Consider the following 22,796-nt stretch of genomic DNA (forward strand, 5'->3'; position numbering starts at 1 on the left):
GGTTGCTTGGCGCTCTAATGGGTCTGATTCCGATCGCCTAATCCTGTTGCCGATGTGCAGATGTTCCCTCAGCTAGAACTGAGCAACCCAGTCCCTGTCCGGGTCGTGGAAGGGCAGGATTTTTCTATGTTGGGTAGGTTTGTATGCAACAGCCACGACACTACCTAACACGTGTGCAGGCTCTGAGTGCTTTACACACATTAGCGCGTGCAGTCCTTGCCCTGGGAGGTGAGTGCTAGTACCATCCCCATTTTACAGATGGAGAAACTGAGAGGCAAGGGGAGGCCAGAGGTCTGCCTGAGGTCTCTCAGCTGGCAGGCCATCCAGCTCCAGAGCCGGTAATTATAACCATGTCCCTGCCTCTCAGGTACAGAGGAGGCTGGGGCTGGGGTGGCAGTCACGCACAGGCACAGGTGGGGGGAAAACCAGACCTTCCTGTTCCTCCCTTGATCAAGAAGAAGGAAGCACTAGCTCAAAGTCTGGGAGGCCCAGAACCCTTCATCCTGACCCATTTCTGCCACTGGGGCCAAAGACTGACTCCTGGCCAGAGTGTGGGAGATAAAAGCGCCTGTTGGCTGAGAGGCCAGGCTTCTCCATGCTGTCTCGGCCTGGAAGGGGAACAGAGCATCCCGGAATGTGGTTTCTGGGAGGCAGCTTGGAGATCACGCCGTCCCTTGGCCTCAGCTGACAGATAAGGAACCACAGGCCCTGAGTTCCAGGACTTGTCCAGGTCATGTGACTGGCTGCTGGCGGCAAGAAGCACCCAGTGAAGGCCCAGAGGGCCTTGGGGGGCACTCGACAGTCCCGGGCGTCGGCCCGAGCTCTGCCTGCTAACAGCTGCCCGTTCGAGTCCCCGGGGTCTCGGCGTCCTTGTGTTCAATCAGGGTGGTCGCCTAGGTGGTCACTAAGGTTGTCTTCACCTGCTTATTCCATACTTTGAGGACCACCCGTGCCTTTTGTAAGAGCAGGGGGCCACCTGATCTCACGTCATGTAGGTAAGCAATTGCCGACATCCCCTACTCCCAGCTTGGTTGTAAACACCTTCTTTGCATACTTTTTTTAAAATGTATTTTGAGAGGTGGGGGGAGGGACAGAGAGAGAGAGAGGGAGGGAGGGAGAGAGAGAACCCCAAGCAGGCTCGGTGCTGTCAGCCCAGAGCCTGACACAGGGCTCGAACTCATGACCATGACACTGTGACCTGAGCTGAGATCAAGAGTCGGACGCTTACCAACTGAGCCACCCAGGTGCTCCCTCGCCACTTCTTTGCTTAAAACCAAAGGGAAACGCTGTTTTCTTCCTGCGTTGCAGACAAGCCAAACACCACGGCGCTCGTGTCCAACAGATTCATTTCTGTGGCTGGCCAAGGACTCTGTGGCCATTGCCCCCTGCTCGTCCCTGCCCACTCAATTCTCATCTATTTTCCAGACCAGCCGAGTCCAAATGCTTCCCATGACACGGCTGCTTATCTTCCAGGACCTCTGGGAGCTGGATGAGGCCCATGTCTACTGGAATGTGAATAATAGGTCTTCACCAAACACACACAACAAGGACAAGAGGATGTGGGCCATAGTGTCAAGGCTGGATTCGGCCAAGGCAGCTAATGAGGGTTTTCTGCTGGCATTTGGTCTCCTTTACTCCCCTTGTCCGGACCCCAAAGAAAACATTGTGTAAGTCAAAACCAGGAGATGGTGGTGATTTGGGAAACTGTCAGGAGCCCAAGGACAATGTGGACATCACTTGGTGGCAGAGTCCGAGTTAGCCTCGGTCAGGAGCCTCTGTGGTCAGAAGCCTCCGAGGTCCCAGGCCCATCTGAGGACGAAGTGCTTGGTACACTTGGCGTGGTCTAGCCAAACCTCCCTGCATAAACTACGGGGTTCAAAGTATGAATCGGGACGATTCCAAAGGCATGATGCTGCAACAGAGAGTCCGTTACCATTCAGAGGAACGTCTAGAGCTTTTACTAAAGACTCTCCAGGCCGTGGTGGTCTGATAAAGGGGTTGGAGAAAACAAAGCACTCCCATGTTGTGGCCTCAAGAGAGGGGCCTGCCTATGGTACCTCTGAGTTGTTTGCTGACCTAGAGGTAGAGAGAGGACATAGGTCTCTCCTGGGGTCCCAGAACAGAGCCACCCTAATGCAGTTCTTGTCCCTGGGCCTCAAGACTGGAGGGACAGAGCAGTCCTCCAGTCTGTTTTCGGAGTCTCATTCCCCAAGCGTATCACCCTCGAAATCAATCCCAGCTGCTTACGGCCCCATCCCTGTACGGAGTTCAGATATAAACGGGAATTACACCAGCTAACGTGGGTACCATTCTAAAAGTTATGGGGGTGCCTGGGTGGCTCGGTTGGTTAACATCCAACTCTTGACTTTGGCTCAAGTCATGATGTCGTAGTCATGAGATCAAGCCCTGAGTTGGGCTCTGCAATGAGCGTGGAGCCTGCTTGGGATTCTCTCTCTTCCTCTCTCTGGGCCACGCCCCTGCTCATGCTTTCTTTTTTGAAATAAATAAACTTAAAAAAAACCCAAAAACCATTAACAGCTAAGGCACATACTGAATCCTCAGTACCCATGCATAGAAGGTGCTGCTATCAGTGGGGTGATCATATAATTTATTGCCGAAACGAGGATATTTTCGAGAGTGAAGCGGGAGACTTAATCAGATGGACGAGCAAGACAGAGACACATATCAGGGATGTGCCAGGCAAACTGGGCCATCTGGTCTCCTTAACTTTCACTCCTATTTTACAAATGGGAAGACTGAAGCCCAGAGGGCTTAAGCAGCCTGTCACACACCTAGATGCTTTGATTATGGAAGGAGTACCATCTCCAAAGCTTCCCCCAGGATGCCCCCTTCCTGTTCCTCCTTCCTTGGGCCCAGGCTGCAGAGCCTCTGTCCCCCACACTCCCGGGCCCTAACCTCATCGTCGGCTCTCTCACAAGCCCTCAGAAATGTTTCCCTCTACCGGCAGTCGGCCTGTCATGATCTGCATTCTTGACTCAGAGGAGGTAGTGCTTCATGTGGATCTTGGAAGATAAAGAGAACTCCTAGAGAGCAGAGTGAGAAGAGGAAGGCAGTTCCAGGCAGGGACGAATAGCACGTGCAAGGGCACAGAGGTGCCAACAGCAGACTTGCACTAGAGAGTACCTATGAGTTCAACATGGCTCACGCACTGGACGAATGTTGGGTTGCGGTGGGCAGAAAGGAGGCAGTAGAGGTGGGCCTTGCCACAGAGGAGGGTCCTGCAGACAAATCTCAGATGGAGGTGGGACAGCCACCTAGAAGGCGATGAACAAGTCTCAAAGTGAAGGAACCACTTTTCACCCGGGGCGTGTGATATTACTGCAGATTTTTAACAGGCTAAGGCATAGACGTCCCCTTTCTACCAGAATCAGCCCCATTTCTTGACCATCCTCCAGCTGGCTGGGGTCCAGGGATGGGAAAGTTCACCAAAGTGTCCCTGGCTTGATGTACAAAGTGAACTGCCTTGAACACAGTACACAGCCAATAAAAGAGAAACGGGGGATCAGATCAGCAGGGGAGCAAACTCAATGACATTAGTGCTCCCTATGAAAGATGCTCAGAGTCTTTGCCAACGTGGGTCTTAGATGAAGTTTGATTCGAAAACTATGTTTGTTGAACTGACTTGGATTAAAGAGGGCACAGGTTCATTTTTGAATAACACGTGTTTCACGTTAACTCACATTCATCTGTTAATCAGTGACTCTGTGTTCTCTGTTACATCTTGGGGCCACTTTTCCGTATCATGTCCCACCAATCACAGCGGATGGCAACTGGGTAAACATGACCCGTCCCCTGACTTGCCACCTGCTCCTCTGGATTCACACACCCCTGGAGTTTGAAAACCCAGAGAATGTTTCGAATGCCTACTTTGCTAATTCAATTACCTACTGCCCAATCTCGGAACCAAGTATCAAAAGATAATAGGCCCCTTCTGCCACAGGAGGCAGAACCTTCACCACAGTGGCTTTGGTGATACTAATTTTAGGACTTCAAGATTTGAAATAAAAATAGTACTCAGAAAATGTTTGAGAAATGATACCCACTGGCTAATCAGGCTGACCTAAGAGGTTTACTAACAGAAAGATACACCGAAACTATACCTTTTCCATTCAGCAAAATATAAACTGATAGACCATCTTTCCTCTTATAGAGCTCTTTATGTTATGCCTTATGTTAAATCACGTTGCTCTGATTCACTATTATTTCTTGGTGTTGACCGAAGAACGGTACAAGAGGCTAACATTTTACGAACAAATCCTAAAACAAACATTTTCACGCATTACCAGTCATTTCAAGTCTTTGCAAGAATATAGACCCAGAATAACGCAGAAGAGGCTGGCTGCCCAAAGGCTCCGTTCATTTACCTTGATTTTTCGACTGCAAGGACACTATTTAACATGAGCAGAGAAACCGCTAACAATCCTGGGTAGTTCCTCCTAACAGATAGACCTAGCTTTATGTAACGAGTGTCTTTGAAAGGTTGGAAACAGTTTTTGTGTGCATGCATCATTTCATGCGAAGGAAGGTTCTCAAAGGTGTCCTTTGGTAGACGCTCCCGGAGCACGGATTCTTCTGCTTTGCGAAAAGGGCCCTCTTGCTTATCAGTTCAGCAAGTTCTGACTTTCCGATATTTACCTCTGCGTGGAGCTAGACACTTTCTGTGTTCATACGGACACACAGAAAGGACAGACACTCTGATGATCTCAACAACAGGAGGTACGTTAACATGAGGTGCTGACTTTGGCCAGTCCCTCCCAGCCTGCATCCCCAAATGAAGCGAATACCCTGTGTCTGAACCGAAACAGCTAAATGAGGGCCTAGCAGTCTTCCGTAAAACAATAGCCCACCTCCAGACTGGCAGTGTTGGGGATGAAGCAGGAAGACGAGGGGGTTTAAGAATGATCTGGTGTCGTTTAATTTTCCAGACAGGCAAAGACGGTTACTTTTAAAGAGACTGAATGGGCAAGGGGCACTAAGGAATCTACTCCTGGAATCATTGTTGCACTATATGCTAACTAATTTGGATGTAAATTTTAAAAAATAACAAAAAAAAACAAAATAAAAAAAAAATAACCAATGGAAAAAAAGAAAAAAAAGAAAAAGACTGAAAAGATCATAATGTTCACTCTAGATGTCTCCTCTCTTTCTAATTAAAAATTATCCTCTAAATAAAATGCTATCTTCTTGGGGCACCTGGGTGGCTCAGTTGGTTAAGCGTCCAACTTCAGCTCAGGTCACGATCTTGCTGTTTGAGAGTTCAAGCCCCAGGTCGGGCTCTGTGCTGACAGCTCGGAGCCTGGAGCCTGCTTCAGATTCGGTGTCTCCCTCTCTCTGCCCTTCCCCTGCTTGTGCTCTGTCTCTCTCTCTCTCTCAAAAGTAAACATAAAAAAAAAAAAAAAAAAGCTTTCTTCTTCCCATTCCCCATGTCACCCGGCCTCAGCTCCCACCCCTCAAGGCCGCCACCACCTCTGTGAAATGTCAGGGTGTTACAGAGAACAAAACTGAAACAGGAAATCAAGGGGCAAAGCTTCAGAACCAATCTTCCAAAGGAAAAGGAGAGCATAATCCATTGTACAATGTGACCTCTGTGTGAGTCCGCCATTATTTCATACCATATTTCACTCCTTACGATAAAAGCCAACGATTGTTTCCCCCTCACCAGCTCTAGGGTTTGGCGAAAACAATGGCATGCCCTCCCCGCTCCCCCACACCCTTTTCCTCTGGGTGTGCTGGCCAACAGGCTGGAAAGTCCGTACTTCAGGCACCACCAGGCCGCCCAGTAGAACAGAATTCATTTACATTCAATCGGAGAAAGCCAAATCTCCCAGAGGAGGCCCATTTCGCGAGCACCGGGATGGTCTTTTACTGGAGTTAAAGGGATACAGATGGGAAATAGTTTCAGAGAAGCGGTGACAACAGAAGAATTTCCAGATGCGGTCAGATTCTCTTCAGTGAAAAAAGTGAGACATAAATATGTTATCTGAGCACTTTGACGTGCATGCCAAAAATGTTTTCCTTCCACAGATAATGAAACATTTTGGAAACAGAACAATCTGTTGATGTGGATAATAAATGAGTCAGTAGCCCTCATGTGGGACACAACACAGCCCTTGGATTTGGATCGGTTTATTCAGATTCCGGGTCTAGCTCTTAGACCCATCTTATGGTAAAGAACAAAGCCCGTCCCCATCTTCCATGAAAAGATAAAGTAACACACCTGTTGATTCACTGAGTTGTCGCTGCATTTATTAGATGTATCCCTTTATAATTATCCCTTTCTCAAAAAGTAAAGAACGATCATTTTCTGATTATCTCCCGTGGAGCCATCTGTCTAACCTCCCTTCCAACTTTCTGAGAGTATATTCGTCAGAGCGGTGAAAAGAGAATCCTTAAGTCTAAAGTTTCAAGACTGTGAGACGCCTAAAATGTGCTCTCGGTCCTCATGAAGGACGAGTGAAGCTGGTTCCCGGACAGCTGGGGAGAGAATCACTTCTCAGCGTCTAACAATGTTGAGAAAGTTCCTTTCGGTCAGAAGAAACTTGGTGTGTATATCAGAGAGGAGTCTTCCTGTTTTGGTGCTTCTGAGGCATCCACAGTAAGTCCTGGGCAGGTTCAATGAGAACCACGTGTTTCTAGGCAATGACCGACAGCTCTGTTTATCCTCAGGGAGATTTCCTGTTAGCAACTCCAGGCACCACCCCTCACCCGGCAACGACAGGGCTCTGTGTCATGATGCTCTTAAGGAATGAAGGAAAGTAAATGGTAGAATCACTCACTTCTAACCTTTATCCATGTCAGGGACCAGAATAATCCTGTCCCAAAGTGTGAGCATTCCAACCGGCCCACACACCAGCTACGGAGCATTAATGCTTCCAGATGTCACAGCGGCCGTGAGTATAGGACCCTGGGCTCCTTGATCAGCTGGCACCCTCAGTCAGCAGGCCGAGGTCACTGACTTGATTCATTGGCTCCGCCCACACGGGTTAAAGGGCAGCCTCTGGACCACACTGTGCAGGGACAGCCCCGGCTGAAGCTTATCGCCACCTTCCAGAGGCTGCGTGCCAAATGTAAGCTGTGCAAAGAAACACACTTCCTCCCTCTAGCCAAAACTAAAATTGACCCAAGAACCCAGGAACGTATGTCTCTCTCCAGAATTCAATCAGCCGTCTCCCCGTTTTTAAGTGTCTGGCTTCTGTTAGAAAGAAAAAAAAAATTGAAGCCAACAGAATCCTGACTCATTTTAGGAACTGGACTATTCAGCTCACATTCAGACATATGCAGAACCAAGGGAAAAAGAAAAAAGAAAAAATGGTTGGAGGCCATTGCTGAGATCAGCGGACTTGACTCTGTGTGTGTGTGTGTGTGTGTGTGTGTGTGTGTGTGTGTGTGTGTCTGTGAGGGAAAAGGAGCATGTTTTCACGATGTCAGAGAAAGTGGAGTTCAAGTTTGTTCTGAGAGGCCTTCATTTCTGGTAAGTGATTTGGCCCCTTATTTCAAAGTTTTACCTTTTTACTTATTCCCACTTTACAATTAAGGCAGCCTCTGCTGTGAGTTAAGGGAAGTTGCCAAAACATCTTGGGATTTCAACTCCATGCAAATTTCCTGAGTTCCGAGGACATATGAGGTGCTCGTTAGATGTGTTGCAGGGTATGCAGGGGTCTAAGGACACCACCCTGTCCTACGGCAGAAAGAAATACTTAATGTCGATTCTATTCTTTCATTTATCTGAGCATATACTATAGTCGGGCCACCAAATGCTGGACACAAGGCAGCCATGACTTTCTTGTCATAGTGTTTTCAATCTTGTGGAAGAGGACAATTGAAAAATAGTCATTTCAGGCGGTGACAAGTACTATGAAGAAAGTAACACAGAGAAATGGGATGGAGTTGATGGAGATTTGCAACATTAGCTAAGGTGACCAGGGAAGACCTCGGTGAAAAGGTGAACTTGGGGCTCAGGCTCACACTATGAGAAGGAGCCAGCCATGCAAAGAACTGGGGATAGAGTGCTCTCACAGCAGAGGCAGGGGCAAAGGCCCTGGGCAGGACTACCCAGGAAGGTATCTGGGAAAGCTTGATGGGAGAGAGGATGTGTGAGAACTAGGTCTTGAGGAATGAGTGGGCTTTCCGTAGCCAGAGGGAAGGAAGGAACCATTAGGAAGGCTAGGAGGCCCAGCGACATGCGTGGTGGGTAAATCAGCAGCCCTCATGGTCCAGAGTGGCTGGAAGACAAGGCCGGGGGCAGAGGATATTGGAGGACATGGCCTGGAAAGGTGAATGGGAGGTCACGCAGGGTTTTAGACCACGTGGTTTTGACCATTCAGATCTCCTTGTTAATCTTTTTACAGAGAACCCCAGGGGTGTCCCTGAGAGTTACACAGATAAGTTAATACAAGCCCTCAAATGGCAAACCAGGTCCTCAAGGAGAAGAAGAACATCCCCCTGGACTCCGCATCCTGGGCTTTCTAGGCCTTGAATTCTTGTTGGTAGGAAAGCCCCTCCCCGGATGAACGCTGGTTTGGTATAGGATAAGCCCTCGCATTTCAACAGAAAAGCTGAGAGTGGAGAAGGGGGAATAAAAGAAGCATGGGTCCACTATGGAGGAGAGTAGTAGACTCTGAAAAAAAAAGTGAGTGGTTCAGTGTTGGGTTATCTGCTGGGTTGGTTTGGAGCACCAGACCTGGCTGGTGCACAAGTTAAGTTCTGGCCTCCAGCAAGCCTGCCACAGGGGAGACTTCTTGCAATTATCCTCCGTGTGTAACTAAGTCATGGAGCCCAGGCCTTCGCTCTTGCAAAATGTGCCTTAACAACCGGCCGGCTTCAGAAACCGGTGTTACTGTCCAACTGCTGTTGCCCTCGAACTAAGTGATTTCCTTTGCGGCAGAAAGCTCCCCCCGGGTAAGGGCTAGCAAGCACACACGAAGGGTCCTGGATGTCCAGTCTGGACACCGCCAAGGGCACATGGGGCCTGGGGCTTCACCGGAGAGAAACCACAGAGGGCTAAAAGCAAGGAGAGAGAATTCTCAGGAAACACAGACTCGCCAAGCCAAACCTTCACACGCAAAGATCACGTTACAACCTCCCGAGACAGCTCGGGGCCTCCACCCTGAATGAAGGTCTCCACGAGACCTCCCCGACCACAGTTCTAACTTCCAGGTAATGCTAACGTCCAAAGAGATGTCACAAGGCCTTGCACGTGGCTGTACGGTCTGGTCGTTAAGAGTGAATACTGACTTTGAGCATCCGACCTCAGCTCAGGTCATGAGCTCACAGTGTGTGGATTCGAGCCCCACATCAGGCTCACTGCCGTCGGCACAGAGCCTGCTTCGGATCCTCTGTCCCCGCTCTCGCTGCACCTCCTCGCCCCTCTCAAAAATAAACATAAAAAAAAAAAAAAAGTGAACGCTAACTTAGCCACTTATCAGCTCTGTGACCTAGGCACATCCCTATGCCTCTGCTTCCTTGGTAATTTCTAATGAATATTAAGTTAATTTGTCCAGATAAAGTACTTGGTATATTGCCTCATCTGTAACAAGTTCTTAACAAAAAGTTATTATTATTACTACTTTTTTAAAGCCTGAATCTAACAGCTCCCTCTCAGAATCCTTGTGGAATATTATTTGCTACTTCACCAAAATAGAAAGGGTTTACTTTCATGCTGAGAACAATGACATCCATATCTACCATCCAACAGAAGTTTCTGCTGGATATATTTATGTGAGAATTTTGACACAGGTTCCTAAAAGTGGAATTGCTGGTAATCGCATTTTACATTTTGATGGTTACTGTCAAATTGCTTTTTAAAAGTCGATTTACTTATATTGAGAGAGAGTGGGGGAGGGACAGAGAGAGATAGAGAGACAGAGAATTCCAAGCAGGTGCCTCGCTGTCAGTGCAGAGCCCAGTGCATGGCTCAAACCCATGAACCATGAAACCGTGACCCAAGGCAAAACCAAGAGTTGGACGCTCAACTAACTGAGCCACCCGTGTGCCCCTATCAGATTGCCTTTCATACCAATGGTATTTAGGAGTGCTCATTTTCCCTCATCTTAACCAACTATGGATATTAACAATCTTTTAGATTTTTTCCAGTTTAATTGGGGAGGGATCTTGTTTTCATTTGAGTTTACACTGCTCTGATTACTGGTGAGGCTAATGTTTATTGCTTATTTGCATTTGTTTTTTTTAATGTTTATTTGCCATGAAAACTTCTGTGAATTGCCTGTTCATATCCCTTCACCCATTTTTATAATTTTTGGCCTTTTCCTTATTGATCTGAAGAAGACATTTACATATTTGTCTGTCAACCATGTTGCAAATATATTCTCCTAAATAATCTTTTAGTTTGTTTGGGATGTTTTATGATCACACAAAAGTTTAACATTTTTATAGATTTAAATCTGTCAATCTTTCCTTTAATGGTTCTGGATTTTATGATTTGATTAGGAAGAAGAGCTTTCCCATCCAAATATTATGAAAATATTCAGTACTTTCTGCTAATATTCCTTTTTTACCTATAACTTTCTAATCTGCCTGTTTTTTTCCCCCAGTGAGGTCGAGGTTTTCTGTAACTTCTTTCCAAATGGAGAGTCAGTTGCCTCCATATCTTTTATTGTGAAGGAGTCTAAACATCTCTACTATTTGGGGCAATTGTTTCATTGGATATTTTTTCTGCCTCTTTCTCTCTATCCTCTCCTTCTGGAACTCCAATTATGAGTATTTCTATGTGTATACTTTATGATGTCTAACAGGTCTCTGAGGCTTCCCTCATTTTTTGTATTTTTTTTCCCTTTCTGTTCTTCAGATGGGATATTTCTACTGATCTTCAAGTTTGCTGATTCCCTGTCAGTTCAAATTTGCTACTGAGCCCCTCTAATGAATTTTTCATTTCAGCTATTTTCCTTTCAACTCCAGAAAAGTATTTTTTGGAATTTTTGGAACAGAATTTCTGTTTGGCTCTTTTTATAATTTCCATCTTTTACTGACGTTCTTTGTCCAATGAGTCATTGTTATTATACTTACCTTTAATTCTTTAAACATGGTTTCTTTTAGTTCTCTGAACATATTTATAATGGCTGCTTTGAAGTCCTTGATTACTAAATCTAACATCTGGGCTTCTCAAAGGCAGCTTCGATTGATTCCTTTTCTCCCCCTGCGCCCTGTTTACCCTGTTCCTTCTTCTTTGCATGTTTCACATACGTATTTTTCTAAACTGAAAGTTTTAGATAAATATTGTGGCAACTCTGAGTTCTTACCCTCCTTTGGGAAGAGGTAGTCATTACTTTTTTTGTTTTGCTTATTTGTTTAGTGCCTTGATTGGACTAATTCTGTGGAATCTGTGTCTTCTGCAATGTGTAATCTCTGAGGTCTCTGCTTTCTTTTTTTTTTTTTTTTTTTGTTGTTGTTTACATTTGTTTTACTTTTAAGCCTGGTTTCCTAGGGGTTGTCCTGGTTCAGCATAGCCTAGTGATGAGCCAATGACTGGCCAGAGGCTGTACATAACCACCTGGGTCTTGTAAGGCTTTTCCACCCTTAGCCAGTGGACCGGTGTGTGGCTTGAGGAATGCAAGGTCAGACAGTTTATAAGCGTGCCCCAAGCTTTTACTTTCCGCATGCACAAGGCCTCATATCCAGTTAGTTGATTACCTTATATTTCCTGGGGGTGAGCAACATTGTTTGCCATAGAGATACGTCTCTTTCTTTCCTTACAATAAAGGTTATTCATTTCTTTTTAAATGTTTTTAGTGTTTATTATTTTGAGAGAGAGAGCCAGCGAGTGAGCAGGGGAGGGAGAGAGAGAGGGAGACAGAATCTGAAGCAGGCTCCACGCTCTAGGCTGTCAGCACAGCCTAACGGACTGAGCTACCCAGGCAGCCCAACCTTATGGGTCATTTTAAAGGTGTGCCTCTTGTAAGTAACTTACGCTTGGATTAAAAAAAATCTAACCTAGGGCGACTGGGTGGCTCAGTCAGTTGAGTGTCCGACTTTGGCTCAGGTCCTCAGGTCACGATCTCACAGCTGTGAGTTCAAGCCCCGTGTTGGGCTCTGTGCTGACAGCTCGGAGCCTGGATCCTGCTTCAGATTCTGTGTCTCCCTCTCTGTTGGCCCCTAACCCACTTGTATTCTGTCTCTGTCTCTCTCAAAAATAAATAAACATTAAAAAAAAAAAAAAGAAAAACAAACAAAAAAAAACCCTAACCTGACAGGCTCTGTCATTTACTAGGGCATTTATTTCATTCACAGTTATTTTGATTATTGATATGTTTGGATTTATTCTTGCCATCGTATTATATATAAACATGTGTATGTATTTATTAGTGAGTTTTTTTTTTTTTTCAACGTTTATTTATTTTTGGGACAGAGAGAGACAGAGCATGAACGGGGGAGGGGCAGAGAGAGAGGGAGACACAGAATCGGAAACAGGCTCCAGGCTCTGAGCCATCAGCCCAGAGCCCGACGCGGGGCTCGAACTCACGGACCGCGAGATCGTGACCTGGCTGAAGTCGGACGCTTAACCGACTGCGCCACCCAGGCGCTCCTATTAGTGAGTTTTTAAAAAATTTTTTATTTTTAGAGAAAGTGTGCATGAGAGGGGGCAGGGACAGAGGGAGAGGGAGGAAGAGAATCTTGAGCAGGCCCCACACTCAGCACAGAGCCAGATGAGGGGCTCAATCTCGCGACCATGAGATCGTGACCTGAGCCAAAATCAAGAGTCAGACGCTTAACTGACTGAGCCACCCAGGCACCTATGAGTTCTTTTAAAATGCTTCTTTGGTGGTTTGGGTGTCTTTGCTTTCATTCTTTTAAGGCATCACTAAAACTTTCATGTATTTAGACTTTTTATTTTATCAAAGCCTTGAGCTAATTGGTACAGAAACTCTTCCCCCAAACAAGACGAGAATCTTGACTTGCTTTCATTTCCATTTTTCCTGCCTTCTCATTCTCATCTTGAGATCATTTGGATCTCCCTTTCAGGTTGTTATAAAATAACGGAATAAGTTCAACTGGCATTTTGGGGGTCATTTAGTGCTACATTATTGGAAAACCCCTCCAGTTTCCAACACGATGCTTTATTCTCTTACATCCATTCTACGACACAGCTCATAGGCTGAGGTTTTTGTTTGAGGGATCAAAATTTTAGATGTATGAGACGCGAGCTTCTCTATTTCACGGAAACACTGTCTTCTTGCTTCTCTCTGAAGATATCAATCTCGCTCATTCTACCATATTCTGTCGGCATCACGATTACACCGTCCGGGATGAGGTTTTCTTTTTACAGCAGTTGGTGCCTCTCTGTCCTGGGGTTGACATGCTGCAATTCAGTGAGTGTTTCCTGGTGGTCTGTTCATCGTCTGTCCGTTCTACTGATTGAGTCTGCCTCTGGTGGCTGGGCAATGCTCTGAGGAGGGGTGTGAAATACACTGGAGTAGGAAACACATGAGCTTTGGAGCCAGACAGACCCGATTACGGACGCTTCTCTCTGACTTACCAGCTGTGTAAGACGCTGGGCCAGCCTCTGAGACTGGTTCCTCTACCTGGGATAAGGACCACCCTCCCCACCCCACCGCCACCCCCGCCCCTTGTAGAGGTGCTATGTGGATTACATTTGACAGCTCATGAACACAGGCCACGAAAGCCTCAGGACAGCAGGAAATGGTATGTTAGCTTGTCAGGTATTTAGGAGAAAGCTCTTCATTCTTTAGTCATTGATTAAATGTGATCGAGTTAATGGTGCCAACACCACCGTCTTTTAAGAAGCTTCTCCAGGGGCGCCCGGGTGGCTCAGTTGGTTAAGCGTCTGACTTCAGCTCAGGTCATGATCTCGCCGTCTGTGGGTCTGAGCCCCATGTCAGGCTCTGTGCTGACAGCTCGGAGCTTGGAGCCTGCCTCTGCTTCCGTGTCTCTCTCTCTCTCTGCCCCTCCCCTGTTCACACTCTGTCCCTGCCAAAAATAAATAAACATTAAAAAAAAAAAAAGAAGCTTTTCCAGATCATTCTAGGGGAAAGCAATTCAGTCCTCCATTTCTAAGTTTAAGCTTCTGCACTGATGTATCAGGTACATCTTTCCTTTATAGGGATATAGACTCATCACAAGTCAGGTGAAGCTCCCATATCAACTGACTCATTCTGGTAGAAATTAGATCATGGGCAGTCCCGTCTGATGTGTCTGCAGGGACAGGGTTGGAGGGGGTTTATAATTTACTTCGATATATTTTAATTTTTTTTTTCAACGTTTATTTATTTTTGGGACAGAGAGAGACAGAGCATGAACGGGGGAGGGGCAGAGAGAGAGGGAGACACAGAATCGGAAACAGGCTCCAGGCTCTGAGCCATCAGCCCAGAGCCCGACGCGGGGCTCGAACTCACGGACCGCGAGATCGCGACCTGGCTGAAGTCGGACGCTTAACCGACTGCGCGACCCAGGCGCCCCAACTTCGATATATTTTAATGGATACTAGTTATTAATATCATATTGATGTCAACATCCTAACGATGCCCTATGGCAAAGTTATTGATGTGTCTCCTCAGAAAATCATCCCTTATTTCCACATTCTTTTACCTCCTGGAAATCAGGTCAGTTCTTCAGAATAGCTGTCCCAAAGCAAGGACAGAGCTGGCCAGAGAGGTAAACCTTTTCAGATGGTTTTGTGGGAGGAACAAAGAATGGAATGCGTACTCAGTGTCTCTAGATTAACACTAGAGTTCTTTGAAAGACCCAGGCTTTCACCTAGCATACGGTTCCAGCCCTTTATTCTCTGTAAACTGTCATGTCTGACTTTCTTCCATCTTGCATTTTTACAAGAGCCAAACCCCAAAGCCCCCACTTCCAGCATCAGAAAGCTGCACACACATAGGTTTTCAGTGTCAGCAAATAAAACTTGAATCCTGAGACAAACCTCCCATCCCTGTCCTTGAACTTCATACATTGTGAGTAAAACTTAACTCTGGAGTGGGACCACCACCCAAGTTCAAATGGTCGCCCCTTCATAAGCCATAATGCTTGTAACCTATGTGCTAACTTAGCTTCTCTGAGGCCCGTGCCTAGGGGCTCTGCTAAAAGGCTTGTCTGTGTAGACAGACTACACCAAAGTGAAAGCCATTACATTTTCCAGGCCAATTCCCATCAAGCTGTATGAGAGGTTATGTCCTCACTTCCAATAGGAACTTTCTCTAAGGAGCAAACGCTTGCCTCACAAGGGCTGTCTGGCCCACAGAAGCCACTGTCCACAGGTCATTTATTGGCAACATCCATGACGTGTGGTTTGACAGCCTCTGGTGGCAAGTGGCTTGGCCTTTCCCATTCCTAGGTCAGGAGAGATGGAGTGATCCACAAGTACACAGAAATGAGGCACCCCAGAAGGAATGATTAACTTACCAACTGTCACAGGAAATGACTTCCTATCACACTGCCCAGGTATCTGTCTGCAGTATGCTCTGGAGAAGGTGTAGAAAACAGCTACCTTTGCCAATTCTGTATAAGACCAGGCACAGAGAACAGAGAATCCGATACTGCCTCCATTGTACACATACAACTGGTGACCTTTCCCCGTCTGGAAAGTTCTCCCCTTCACGTGTTCTCCTGGTGAACAACCACACATCCTCTCAGCCCTGACTCAAAGAGTCTGCGTTTCCTTTGCCCTTCCCAAGGTGGGATTTGCACCTTTGTACCACGTGCCTGGGTCTGGGCATGCCTCCATGCATCTGGCACATGGTATTGCAGTGACATTTCCTAGGTCAGTCTCCTGCAAGTCTGAATTTCCGGAAGTGCTGAGTGACTTATTCCTCTTAGCAGAGCCTGGCACATAATAGGTACTTTTTCCGCCAGTGTTTGCAGAAGAAACCCAGAATGACTTATTGTCTGCCATGGTATAGATGTATGTATGTATGTGTGTATTTAGGAAAGAGAGAGGGAGTGTGCACATGTGTGAGTGGGGGGGAGGAGAGAGAGAGAGAGAGAGAGAGAGAGAGAGAGAGAGAGTCAGATGCTCAACCAACTACCCAGGCATCCCTGCGATGATTTTATTTTAGATGGTCCAGAGAAGTCTGATGTTCTTTCCCTCTCACTCTCTTTCATGGTTATTGCACCTTGGCTTCCTGGTGGATACCGTGCTCACCGCGGCTCACCCACACTTTTGCTGTGCTGTGAGAAGTCAGTGTGTCCCCACAGGGCACCGCACAACGCTGATGGGTGGGAGGCAGTGGAAATTAAGTCTTTCGTCGGACCACCACCGTGGCTCTATTTCTAAATAGAACACAAGCAGAGTGGAGGGGCTTAGAACATTTGCTACAAGGAAAGATCATGAACCACAGCGGGGAGTATGAAGGGGTCACGCTTCCTTAGGCTCCCTAGAAAAATCTCTCCCACATGAGCAAAGCCACACTCCACTCGCAGCAGCTGGACCTTAAGAAACCCTCTGGGAAAACACAGAGTCTTTGGTGAAACCTAGAGGCAGGTCTGTCCTGCCCAGGGATCATAGCTCTAGCCCCAGACGGGCCTGAACGAATTACTATTTTTTAAGCCGTTTTTTCATGTTTATTTATTTATTTTTGAAAGAGAGAGCAGGGAGAGGCAGAGAGAGAGAGAGAGGGAGAGAGAGAGAATCCCAAACAGTGTCTGCACTGTCAGTGTGGAGCCTGATGTTGGGGCTCAATCTTACAAACTGTGAGATCGTGACCTGAGTTGAAATCAAGAGTCGGATGCTTAACCTATTGAGTCACCCAGATGTCCCTGAGTCATTATTATTTTTTTATGTTTCTTTATTTATTTTGAGAGATCGAGGAGGGGAGGGGCAGAGAGAAAGGGAAAGAGAATCTTAAGCAGGCTCCACGCCCAGCACACAGCCCATAAGTGGGGCTCAAACTCACGACTGTGAGATTGTGACCTGAGCCGAAATCAAGAGTCAGATGCTTAACCGACTGAGCCGCCCAGACGCTCCTGAATGAATTCTGAGCCAACAGCTGGAAAACTGTGCCACAGGCTCAGGGCCAGAGGTGGGGTGATGGTCCAGTGCCCATGGGGACGGCACGCCCACCCTTAGCATTCTACGTGGATGGCGACCACAGGCAAAACAGATAGTGAGGGCAATGTTGGAAACAATCTGAGGGTCCCACAGGGTGTGGGGAGGGATGACGGAGGGCCCTCCCCCAAGAGGGTGCTTCGGTTGGCTTAACCGTAGCTGGCGGCTGGCCGCTCAGCCGTCCCAGGCTGGGAAATGGAGGTGGCCTGGGGAGGGGATGCCACCAGGCCGTAGAGTTGCCTCCTGTGCGGTACAGGAAACGCGGGCCGGTTTCTCCCCAAATGGGTGAGTTCCACTTGCACGACGCCACCCAAATCTCCCAAATGAAATCCCTACTCCACTCGCAGTCCTGGAGGGCCAATATATAGAACGCCATGAGCTTTAGGGGCCACACCTGTCCCAGGGAGCATTCTCGGGCTCTGCTGAGAAAGGGAGGGGCTGAAGCTGGGGACACGCTGAGCTTGCCTCAGAACAGGACGCCCTTGCTCTCAGCCCCGAGGGCTTCAGGGCAGAGGATGTCCTGCCCATCGGCCTCTGAAACAGGTACCCGGGGACCCTCGCCTCACCACTGCATCGCCTTTACATTACCAGGGTCGTCGTAATCCAGCCCTGACTGTTCACGGGAACGAGGTGCTTCACTACCTGCTTAGCGAGGTCGGCCAGTGAGTTGGGTTTTCCATACCATGAAAAGGCCGTAAGCCTCTGACCACGGGTTGGCGTATCCAACGGGAGGCTTGGCCATCCTTGCGGATTCTGTTACAGACTTCGTGAAAATTCTAAATACGGCCTTGAACATCGAACGGGTTTGCTTCTGAGGACTCCAACGGTGGAATGAGGCCAGCTGACACCACGTGGGCTTTTGAGCGTCCACTCAGCCACACTAACAGCCGTGCAGTTCTGCAGACCTTCAGGAAAACCATGTCTCACGCCTCCCAGGCAAGCCAGCTATTTATAAATGTGTTCCAAAGTCCGTCCCAGTGGCTCCTCCTTGGTCCAATGATTAGTCAAGAGAAAGAGGGGTGTAGTTGGTTCTGAGATCCTCTCAGAAACTGAGTGCCTTAAATTTCCTGTTTCGGTCAATAAATAATTCTGTCTATGAAGAAAAAAGTTCTCTCTGCCACCCTACAGACGTTTCTGCCGACAACTCTCAGGGCACGCTGAAGAGGAAAACGCTCCTGGGCCCGGGGGAATAGGTGGAGTGGTGGGTATGACTGATAATATTTAAGGGGGTAGACAAGAGCACGCGTGACCTTACGCCGGGTTCAAGCCACGGCACACCGCTGGGAAGGAACGTGGGCTCTTTTCTTCTGTGTCAGCAGAGCTCACAGACGTGGGCCCTTCACGGAACAGGAATGGAATATCATGAGGGAAGGAAATGACCAAGCAGGCAACTCGGGACGGGGCGACCTGTTCTACGTTCGACGCTTCACACGGTCCGGGTTTTCAGGCCACAAAGACCCAAGCGGACCGAGATGCCAGGTACTGCTGTCACCATCACATGACGCTTTCCACACCTGTTGGGCAGCGTCTGCTTCAACTGTCGGCTCAGATGTGTGACATGTGGTGGGCCTTGCTACCCCAGTTTTCAAGCTCTCGGCGGAGAGACCGTCCCTTCGTCTGGCTAGAGCTATGTCCCTCGCGTGCCCGCGTGAAGAGCAATGATTCCGTGACTCCCTCAATGTGACGGCATGCCTTGACTCACTTGAGCATCCTGCCCCGGTCCTTCCCAGGAAGGGTCCCCCCTCACACCCAGCCACTTCAGACTGAATCAGCCTGAGGCAGTTTTGAACAGTATGGCTCTCTTCCTGAATTCATGTGGACAGAGTGAACAACTCTGTTTCAGACTGTAGATTTTTCTTTCAGCCCACAGATATTCGTTGAGCATATATTACATGCCAAGCATCGTACTAGGGTCTGGAGATATCGCAGTGAGCAGAGAGAAACCCTCGTCCTTATACTGTAGGGGGCCAGGAGGAGGCAGATAAACTGGTCAAACATGAAAACACATGGGATGTCAGCTGGTGATGAAGGTGACAGTGAAGAATGAGCAGGAAAAGGGCACGAGGAGTGGCGGGACCAAGGCCGGCCAGGGAGGGTGTCACTGGGCAGGTGGTATTTGAGCACACAGCTGAAGGAGGTAAGCTGGAGGTCATGTGGCTCCCTGGGGGAAGGGTATCTGGGTAGAGGGAAGGTCAAGGGCAAGTTCTGGAGGTAGGAAAGTGTCTGGTGTGCTCTAGGACCAGCAAGGGACAGTGTGGCAGGAGTGGAGAGAGCGGTCAAGGAGGAGGAACTGAGGTCACAGAGCGACAGGAGACAGACTGTGGGCCAGCTGGGGTGCCGGAAAATTTGGGGGTGGGTAAGCCATTGGATTAAGATGACCTGACCCACATTTTGGGAGGCTCGCTCTGCTGCCGGGCCAGGAACAGACTGCAGGGGGGCCCAGAAGGAAGCAGGGACACAAGTGAGGGGCTACTGCGATAACTGAAGACAGATGATGGTGCCTGCGAGCTGGCAGTGGAGGTATAACACGCGGTAACATTGTGTGAAGGTGGAGACATTAGAGTTGCTGGCGGATCAGAAGGGAAGTATGGGAAGAGAGGCGTCAAGGATGATCCAAGGTCTTTGATCTGAATCACTGGAGAGACTGAGTAGCCATTTGCAAAGATGGGGAAGGCTGTGGGAGCAGCAGATTTGGAAGGGGACCACTGAGAAGACCACAGTTTTGGAGAAGATTGAGATTCCTGTCAGGCATCTAGATAGAGATGGCCTGAAGGCAGTTAACCATTAAAGTCTGGATTTCAAGGGAGAAGTCTGGGCTGGATGTCATCAGCACACATTGAATACAAAGCCACGAGTCTGGGTGAGGTCTCTGAGATTGACCCCGAGCCCTACAGATGTTGGGGGGATGAGGAGAAAAGCCAGTGAGAAAGGAGGAACCAAGGAGACCATTTCAAGGAGGTGAGAGGGATGATCACATACTAGCTGTCAAACTTCCCCTTGAGATAAAATCGACAGTTGACATAGAATCAAGTAGAACTACACATTCTGTACATAAATGTCAGTTTCAATCTACACCTGTCTTAGGAACTAAGCCTTCATCCCCCAGGCCTCGGTGACCCCTTGAGAATCTTCATGAATGCTGTGGATCTTCCCCACAGAAAAATGTAGCCTTAGCCACACCTAAGGTTGCCAGGAGTTTCCAGAACCAGAAAAGTCTATCCCAGAAGTCATGTTCATAATCAACCCTTCCCCATCCCCAGAGACGTCTTATGGCATTAACCAAACTGTCCCAATGCAGAAATTCAGGTGTTGAGGGTCCCCGGCTTCTCCAGGTATGTTTCTAAAGGTTGGAATGAGCTAAACTTTCTGGGTCCTCGGGGCAGAAGGCAAAATGTGGATGGGCTAGTTCGAATCTGAAGGCAACAGTGACAATAAGCGAGAACTCACCATCATCTCCTGGACATGAAACATTTCTGCACCTCCAGATGACAGTCGATTGGGGAAAGTGATACTGACAGATGACCCAGGAAGGGTGCTTGGCCCAGTATTATAGACCTGTGGGTGTGAGACACACACAGTGAGTTTTAATAGAAATACAGATCTTCGTTTCATGGCATGCAGCAGATACTCCCACAGAGACTGTAGGGTTTGGGATCTAAAAGGTCATGACTTCAAGTGATCTGAGATATTGAATAATGGCAGGTTTTAATGAAACAGAAATCCGCCTAATACACATTTTAAACCCCCCAAACTTCCAAATTACCTTGTTCCCTTTCAGCATGTCTTTGTCTTCTTCCTGCTAAAAATCATATTTCCTTTTACATACCTAGGAATTACTCATCGGCTATTACACTTGGTGGGAATATAAACATAGTCTAGTCCCGTGGTTCTCAAACTTTAATGTACATCAGAAAAACCAGATGGGCTTGTTAAAACATATACTGGGGGAGAGTCGTGCCCAGAGTTTCTGCAGTAGATCTGCTGGTGGGGGGGGGGGGTGGTGGTGGTGTTGTTGTGAGGGGATTTACGGACTTCTAGTAAGTTCCCAGAAGATGCTGACGCTACTGGCCCAGGAACTGTAGTTTCAGAAGCACTGATCTGGTCCAAGTCCTGCTTTTACAGTTTGAGGTAACAGAGAAGACGAAGTGAATTTTCCCCAAACCAAATGATGTAACTTACAGAAAGGGCTGTTCTTACTACACCCCCCAGCTGATCAGGTTTCTCCATAACTTACAGCTGATCTCTTGCTCATCCTGTTTGAGGACATCTGTGTACCTCTTTTCTGCCCCAGCATTTGGTCCTGCAAAACTTTATCCTCCCACCCTCCTGATAGTCCTGTTTTCTGTCTCCAGAAGCGCATCATGTCCTAAGAAATGAGAGGAAAGACGGTGGCCGCAAAGAGACAGATAAGGGAAAGGGGATGGAGGAAAGGTCGAGAATGGAAGTCAAGGCAAAAACGGAGTATGAAGGAGAATAAAAAAGATGGATAGAGGTGTAGAGACAGAAGGTAGATTAGTGGTTGCCTGGGGCCGGGATACGGGAAATGCGGCAGGCAGAAGAATGGCCTCCCGAGACGTCCCTGTCCCCAAATCCAAGGAACCAAATCGTGAACACGCTATATGGCAAGGGGGATCTAAGGTTGCTAATCAGTGTCCCTTAAAATGAAGAGAGTACGTTGGACTATCCAGGTGGGTGTAATGTAACCACAAGGGTCCTTAATACAGGGAAGAGGGAGACGGTCAGAATCAGGGAGGTGAACTTTGAGAAAGACGCAGCTGGCCATTGCCGGCTTTGAAGATGAAGGGGACCATGAGTCAAAGAATGCAGCAGCCCGTAGAAGCCGGAAAAAGTAAGACAGATTTTCCCCTCGTGGCTTCAGAAAGGAACAGAGCCCTGCTGGCACCTTGATTTTTGCCCGATGAGACCCATTTTGAACTTCTGACCCTCTAGAACTGTACGGTAATGCATTTGTGTTGTTCTCAGCCACCGAGTTTGTGGTCATTTCTTACAGCGGCAACAGAAACGCCAACACGGGGAGTGACTGCTCAAGACTGTGGAGCTCCTTTTCGGGGGGTGACGAAAATGGTCTAAAATTAGGTGACAGTGATGGTTGCACGATTCTGTAAACACGCTAAAAATCCATAAACTGCACACTTTAAACGGGTGAACTTCACGGCAGAAAAACGGTATCTCGATAAAGATGTTATTGCTTTAAAAAAACCAAAACATGGGTAGAATCAAGAGAGAGAAGCAGCTAAAGGCTGCTCTGGGGCCTGGGGACTAGAGACAGAACTCGGGGATTCAAGGCGTCTCTGAAGTTGGGGTCAGAAGGGCAGAGCCGGGAGGGGAAGGGAAATCTGGCCAGGTCTGCAGACACCGACAGGACGTCTCAGGATCGAGCTCCAGCCAGCTCGTCCCTAGAAAACCGCGTGCTCATTGTTTCTGCAGTAGTTGGTTCTGCTTCAAAGCGCAGGGACATGACGGAGGGGAGGGGCAGTCCTTGCCAGCTCTTGATTCCAAAAGAACAAAATCCACCAAAGACAACCGCCCCAAGACGCAAGAAAAGGAAGGAGTATCTAACCACAACTGAAGGAACGAATTGGAAGTGAAACATGAGTGCGCAGAATTGAAAAGACAGTTATTGACTTGTCTGAGGGAATCCCGATGAGAAGCATGAGGCAGGGGTGGGGGGGGGGGGGAAGAAGAAAGTGGTTTTGCTCTGTGCTAGTTCACTCACTACCGCAGGACGGGTGAGAGG

General features: G+C 47.9%; 1 protein-coding gene across 1 annotated transcript in view; it reads right to left on the reverse strand.

Annotated features, from left to right (window-relative positions):
* Window positions 1–22,796, reverse strand: part of ITGA9 (integrin subunit alpha 9) — a 345,274-nt gene that overhangs the window by 43,467 nt on the left and 279,011 nt on the right. The window contains 1 exon segment of the mRNA XM_045436561.1: window positions 20,486–20,593. Within this exon segment, the coding sequence (XP_045292517.1) occupies window positions 20,486–20,593 (108 nt within the window).

This window comes from Leopardus geoffroyi, chromosome C2 (genome assembly GCF_018350155.1).
Source record: "Leopardus geoffroyi isolate Oge1 chromosome C2, O.geoffroyi_Oge1_pat1.0, whole genome shotgun sequence".
Lineage (NCBI taxonomy): Eukaryota > Metazoa > Chordata > Mammalia > Carnivora > Felidae > Leopardus > Leopardus geoffroyi.